Source organism: Scomber japonicus, chromosome 21 (genome assembly GCF_027409825.1).
Source record: "Scomber japonicus isolate fScoJap1 chromosome 21, fScoJap1.pri, whole genome shotgun sequence".
NCBI classification, from domain to species: Eukaryota; Metazoa; Chordata; class Actinopteri; order Scombriformes; family Scombridae; genus Scomber; species Scomber japonicus.
This window is the reverse complement of record NC_070598.1, coordinates 23,993,644-24,001,138: the sequence shown is the minus strand read 5'-3', so window position 1 is coordinate 24,001,138 and position 7,495 is coordinate 23,993,644. Positions and strand designations below refer to the sequence as shown.

The 7,495-nt window shown below is 39.0% G+C and overlaps 1 protein-coding gene across 1 annotated transcript in view; it reads left to right on the top strand.

Moving 5' to 3' along the window:
* Positions 1–6,593, top strand: part of tgfbr1b (transforming growth factor, beta receptor 1 b) — a 63,095-nt gene extending 56,502 nt beyond the window's left edge. Inside the window, exon 9 of the mRNA XM_053342239.1 lies at positions 4,689–6,593. Coding sequence (XP_053198214.1) covers positions 4,689–4,814 — 126 coding nt within the window. The 3' untranslated portion in view covers positions 4,815–6,593. The remainder of the gene's footprint in view (positions 1–4,688) is intronic.
* The last annotated feature ends 902 nt before the right edge of the window (positions 6,594–7,495 follow it).

The following is a 7,495-nucleotide window of genomic DNA, read 5'->3' as shown; positions in this document are numbered from 1 at the left end:
TATTGACAATGGAGACAATACAGATCAATAATGACAATGATCATTAGTCCTGTAGCAGTCTTACAGTCAGACCATGGACAGTTGAAGCTGAATGAGCTGATTGGATTAAAGGCTGTTGTATTTAGCTTTTGAACAGATACATGTGGATCTACTTTAGAAAATGGATATTAAGAAGTAGTGTTAATTGGTACACACAGCTGCCAGACTGTTAAAATACCTCATTCATTTCTGTGACTGCTGCGCCTCATACAGCCTCATAGAGCCTCATACAGCCTCATACAGCCTCATAGAGCCTCATAGAGCCTCATACAGCCTCATAGAGCCTCATACAGCCTATAGAGCCTCATACAGCCTTATAGAGCCTCATAGAGCCTCATAGAGCCTTATAGAGCCTCATACAGCCTCATAGAGCCTCATACAGCCTCATACAGCCTCATAGAGCCTCATACAGCCTCATAGAGCCTCATACAGCCTCATACAGCCTCATAGAGCCTCATACAGCCTCATAGAGCCTCATACAGCCTCATAGAGCCTCATAGAGCCTCATAGAGCCTCATACAGCCTCATAGAGCCTCATACAGCCTCATACAGCCTCATACAGCCTCATACAGCCTCATACAGCCTCATACAGCCCCATACAGCCTCATAGAGCCTCATAGAGCCTCATACAGCCTCATACAGCCTCATAGAGCCTCATACAGCCTCATACAGCCTCATAGAGCCTCATACAGCCTCATAGAGCCTCATACAGCCTCATACAGCCTCATACAGCCTCATACAGCCTCATAGAGCCTAGACAGATATGTGTGTATTGTATTGTTGCAGCATGGTGGCTGTCTCCAGCTCTCATCAGTTTACTTTGAGTCAGACTGGTCTACCGTCTCCACCACTCAGCTGTTCAAACTAGACTTTCTTTGAAAAAATACCATTCTCTCTCATAAGCAGCCAAGTCTGCCGCCCACACACACTTCTTTAAGCTGGATATAAACACTAGAACAGACTCTCACTCTGTTGTATAATGTGACCTCAGGTCGTTGCAGCATTGCCACGTAGCGTACTCGTCTGTCATATTTATGATCCATTTTATACACAAGGCTTCTGTGTAGCATGGTAATCACATATCCATACCTCTACCTGAATAGAGTCTAGACTAAAGCAGGGGTTTAAACTCCAGTCTAGTTGAAGGTCCACATACAGCACAATTAGATCTCAAGTGAGCCATTTTTAAGTTATACAGGTAACGTTGTATGTATAAGTATTCTTTTTTTTAATTCAAATTAAATGTGTATATATATTTTTGTGTATGTGTCATAGTCATTTATAGTGAAGTTTAGTGTTTCAGTCATTTATACATTAAATATAGTTAAACTGTAAAATATCATGCCTCCATTATAGTGTTAGATAACCACATTGCAATAAATGTGTTTGTGTTCTGTCTGTATTCTGTGTATATAAGATAATCAGCTGATATATTGATATTGGAATTGTTTTCTAATATCGGCATTGGCCCCAAAAATCCAGTATCATTTGGGCCCTATAATATAAAGATTATAGCTTTATTATAATAAACCCTCCTTTTACTTATGAAAAAAACCAACAATATTATGTCTCCATATTTTCAGATTATTTAGCACAGATGCTGCTGATTGATGTTCTGTATATGAATGGTGAAAAAACCTCTGAAGCAGCAGAAACATTGGAATCACTTTTCTGCAATTGTCATACTTTGTAAGGTTATCTATTTGGGCCAGATTGGACTCCTTTGTGGGCCGGTTTTTGCCCACAAGCCATATGTTTGACACGTAGAGAAAGTGCCCCAAGAATGTGAGCTAATGAGACCTTTGTGAGCCAAAGGCAGCATCTTAATGTGGAAACATGTGCTTTGTTCTTCTGTCCAACTTAACACATTGACTTAGTTGTGTTGAAATGTTTAAAGAAAGCAGGTTTCATCTCACTGGTGTGTGAATAGAACCGTGATGATGAGGGTTAGCTTTTGTTTCACTAGCCTTTTACATTGCCACTATATTTTTCTCATCAAGGATAAACATCCAACACTTTGCTTAGAAATGATATAAAAAGATGTTCCTCATCATGACTGATTGTTATAATCATTCAGTTCAGTACTCTCTCCTTTCTTCACACAGCACTGTTGTTGTCTGGCAGTAAACACAGAAATGTCTAGATGTCCTCACTCAAAGAGTCACACATCTCACTCACTGTCACACAGCAGTGAGTCAGGAGAAATCAAACAGAGCAACAATGATACCTAAATAAGCAGACAGGTTTCAGCATGTTAAAGCTTGTGTTTGGAGATGCAAACAGAGACAGAGAATGAATTAGAGCAGTATCACTTACTTCTTTTTATTGTGTATGTTACTAAGAAAACAAGTTTGACCTATAGAAAGAACAATGTCTCAGAGATTTACAGTAAATATAATCAGTGGTTGTCATGTTAAGTAATATGCTTCTAAGAACAGCATGGACTGTGTTACAGTCTTATTAACCTGCAGACTAAAAACCTTCAAATCTGACTAAGTGGGTTCACTCTCATGGCCAACTTGTTCTGGCTCGTTAGGGTCTTTCATTTAGTCTCAGACAAACTTGTGATAAGTGCTGGAAGACATAATAAATATGTAATTAAACAGCATCCATCATATGAGGATATGATCGTCTTTTTAAGGAATTAATTCCTTAAAGACGATTAAAAAGTGTGTGTGTGTGTGTGTGTGTGTGTGTGTGTGTGTGGCAGTTATACATGCTTGTGTAATACCTGCACTACAAAAATGATCAGAATTAGAGGAGCATGAATAATATGAGCTTTTATTCTTCTCTCTTACTTCTCTCTCCTACTCTTCTACAAATCAACAGTAACTACTCAAATGTTCCTGAATGAGTCCTCAGGACAGAGTATGCTCAAATGAGACTCCAGTGGATCTAAAGTGGAACTATTTGAGGATCCTTGACATTACATTTAAAATGGTCCAGAGTCAGAATCGGTCATTAGTCCAGTCTGGTGCAGTTGTTCCTCTGTTGCTGTTCAACGCGTCAGCTTTCACAATGACCTTCCCAAGATGGATTTCCTTTTTTCCCCCAGTTAACTTGACATTTTACTATTCTGCCTGTAAGTCATGATGGCAGATAAGGTGTGTGTGTGTGTGTGTGTGTGTGTGTGTGTGTGTGTGTGTGTGTGTGTGTGTGTGTGTGTGTGTGTGTGTGTGTGTGTGTGTGAGATTGCTTGGCACTAATCCAGCCAATGAATGGAGGAGAGGAATGTGTGGGTGCTTCTTTAATGAGCACTGTAGGAAGTTCCACAGATTGGAGCAGCACCATGTTAGCAGACAGACGCTAGCAGAGACTGAGACACACACACACTAGACACGTTGACTCATACATACCAGATGCTGTTTGCAGCCCTGTCAACGGACACATGAAGGAATTAGTGTAAACTCTAGATCCACAAACACTACTTCAACCTTGGCAAGCGTCTAGCCGGACGTCGCCACTTTAGAGAGGCAGGAGAGGTACAGTCATAGTTCCCTGAAAACAGCAAATAAAATGGAACAGTGATTACAGTGGATGAGCTCTGAAAAGTAACAAAACACTGAAGTTAGAATGGGAAACTACAATAACATAGGTAGAGACAGGAAATGACATAAACCAATCACAGTAAATGTATTACAAAGTAAAGTAAAGTCATTGTTTGCTCTGCTAGCACTGTGGCTCTATGCTTCAGTATCTGAAACAGGACTGAATCTGCCCATGTCTAGTTGTGTATGTGTGTTTTTAATACAGAATAAGTCTGCTTGTATAAGTGTGATGTTAAGTTAGAAGCAGGACAGCACAGATCCACATATGATGGAATGACTCATCTAATGTAGTGGAAGAAGCTAAAATGAGCCCATGAGGTTTAGAAGCAAACTTTGAATGTGTTGTAACTGAAGAAGGTTCTGATCCAGACAGACTTCAACAAGACATTTGATTTAGAAGAACCAGATTAGAGAAATGATCAGGCTTTACAAATACATAAAGATCAGTATTTCATCAATCAGTCAAACTTTATGTATATAGCAGCTTTCATACAGGTTAGTGTAGTTCAAAGTGCTTTACAGTTTAGTTGATTGTGACAACATAAAGAAAAGGAACACACACTAAGAACATATATTAAAAGACAAAAATTGAGACCACATGAGAAAATAAGAATGATAAAAATGTTTAGAAAATTTTAATTAAATAAGTAAAATAAGAGAGAAAATGTTTATTAAAAATTAGAGAAAAAACTATGTTCATGTAGATTAAAAAGACAAAAAAAGATTTAATAAAAAGCTACGTTAAAAAAGAGATTAAAGGTTAAAAAAACTAAAGAAACAAATAAAATCAATAAGAAAGCTATAGAATTATAATAATAGAATAAATAGAAAGTATAAAACAATTAAGTTTTGAATCAAAAGCCAGACTGAACAGGCAGCTGTGAAGTCCTCAGACAGTAATGTAATAAGTATCATATGATGAGTGTAGAGGTAATGTGTCCTTTAGGAAGCATACTTCCTCTATAGAACATAATAAACATATAAACAGACTGGACACTAACATGGCTCAGTGCTACACTCACAACACACAGCTGTGGACTTGTTTCTAACATGATGATGTAATGAAGTCATATTAAAGTGTGTGTTGTGTTCTGTCTGCAGGCGTTGAGGGTGATGGCAAAGATAATGAGGGAGTGCTGGTACGCCAACGGGGCCGCCCGGCTCACTGCGCTCCGAATCAAGAAGACCCTGTCTCAGCTCAGCCAACAGGAGGGAATCAAAATGTAGACACAACTACCAAACACACACACACACACACACCCACACACACCTCTGACTGACATCCATATCGTTAGCATTACAACATTATTATCTTCATTATTATTATTATTATTTTTATTATTATTCTCCATCGATTGTTGCTTTGGAAGGGAAGTGAAGACTTTTTATTCCCCTTGTGTTCTTCTTTTCTTTTCTTCTTTTTTTTTTCTTGTCCCCCGATTTCATTTGACAAACTGAGTCCCACACCTAAAAACTGAAGAGCAGTGTGTGTGTGTGTACGGAGTGTATGTCTTGCACCGTGCTCACAAACACACAATGAATGGATGGATGCATGGATCTTGATGAAGGGAAGATCAGAGGCATTAAAGGAAGCCTCCGCTCATTATCCTCCATCCTCTACTCATTACATGAAGTCTGTGAAAGACCCTTGGAGGCTACTAGTATCCATCTCAACTCAAGCCTCCACCGCTCATCACACACTCAACCAATAAGAGCTCAGACCTCATCAGGTAAACTAAAGACCAGAGAGGCAGCTGGGAATCACCTAGGAGACCTCGGAGCTGCCTCACATCTTCATCATCACGCCCTCATTTGTATATTAGCATTCCATCCTTCACTTCAGAGTCAAGCTACTCTTGAGCAGGGCTGCACGTCTCTCATGTCCTTTTTTTGAATAATCTTTAATAAAGGAATATTCACATTTCCTCTAATTCTAAAGACAAAATATCACTTTAATGTAAAGGGTCTAGACAACATGAGCTGTATGTTTTATAATGAATGGAACTGTGAGCACTGCTCCCACAGCATTCATGTCATGTTTTGAAGCTAATTGTTAAATGAGTTTGGCATTTCACTGATTGGCACTGCTGGTCTTTTGCAGTTGAAGTGGTTTATGAAAGAAGAAAAAAAAAAAAGAAATCAGTGAGTATTACAATTCTAATCATTATCTAAAGCAAAGATAAGCTGTAAGGAATAACTACTGATTTTAACTAATGTTAAAATTGAAATATCACTGAAGTATTTCACTTTAAAAAGCTTTTATCTGGATGCATTTAAATAGTTTTAATTCTAAACATTCAAGTCAAGTCCAATACCAAACTTTTAATATTCTGTCAATCATGTGATCAAAGAAACACACAAGAGTGACACTTCAAATTTGTGAATCTGAATAAATTGAAGTCTTTAAAATGTAAATGTATTCAATTAAATTAACTAGATGAATTTAGACATAATGTAATTTTTTTTTTTATTATATGACATAATTCATCTTTAAACTTCAGCTCAGTCGTGGTTAAACTTTACATTTAGAAATTCAGTTATGTATAAAGTTCAAATTTGTATGGCTTGTTTTGGCTTCTATAGAAATGGAGTGAATACATCAGCATTGACCGCTGTGGAATGGATTTAATTGCAGTGAAAAGATGAATGAATAGTTTTCTTTGGATTTTTAACTTTTTTTTCTCTTGTTTTGCTTGAGAATGAAATGACATTCAATTTTTAAACATATATGAAAGTAAGAGTTATTTTCAGTTCAGCATCAGAATGAGTGAGCAGCATCATCAGCTGACCCAATCCTTTAAATCACAGAGCTAATAATGACTCAGCCATGACTGATAGTATTTCAGAGTAAAGATTATTTAAGAAATGGTATATTTGGATGTTGGCTGCAGCCCTGCTCTCCAGTCATATAACAGTAGCACTGGGGACTGAAGTGAGGAGCTCGGAGTTCTGGGATGGTCTGTAAGCTACCCTGTGGGGTCCAGAACCTGTGGGGGTCCAGACCCTGTGGGGGTCCAGACCCTGTGGGGTCTAGTCCCTATGCGGTCCAGACATGCGTTGGCTTCATCTGTTCTTCACCTAGTCAAGTTGTGAGCAGCACCTTTTTTTTTCTCTTTTCTGTTATTTCCCCGTCTCCCCTCGTATTATCAGGGAGTCGGACAGGTCAGTTTAATTTATTGTGTTTTTTTTTTTTTCTGGTGGCAGGGGATCGTTTTTGCAAAACTAAACTGGACATGATGACCTCATTCATTTTTGGTGAACATGCTGCAACATATGCAATATACAGTAGATAAATGTGTCTATTTTCTATACTCTGCTCTGCTAAAACCACAAAAAGCAAGAACAACAACACCACCACCAACAACAATCAGCTGCCACCATGCCTTTCAAGCCAGCTGTTACCGGAAAGTGCCAGTGCTTTAAAACACCCAACTCCTCTCATGTCGGCTGTTGTGGAGTGTTTGTTTCTCTCTTGTATGCAGCTCTGTGCATGCGTGCGTGTGTCAAGAGGAAGCCTGCAGGAGCCCTGCCGAGCAAACAGCAGCTCGTACTATGCACACCCAAGAAGTAGGGACGGAAAGCAAGAAGGGACACAGCGCACGCACGGCACAGCATCCACAAAACAGCCGACTCTGGTGCCATTTCAACAACCCCCCCCCCCCAAACCCCAAACACCCGACCACCTCAGCAACAACTCATTGTACAGCTTGTCCTCACAGTGGACTGAGTCTGGAAACTGAGCTTCAGCACCTCAAACTGTGTTTAGTTGGAGAAACGTTGCCACAAAAAGCTCACGGCGGCTTTCAAAAAGAGACACAAAGACTTGTAAGCATTACTGATGTTGCCCTATAAATGTAAAAAAAAGTTTTTGGATTTTCTGATTTTCGTTCCTTCATGCGTTTTGTGCA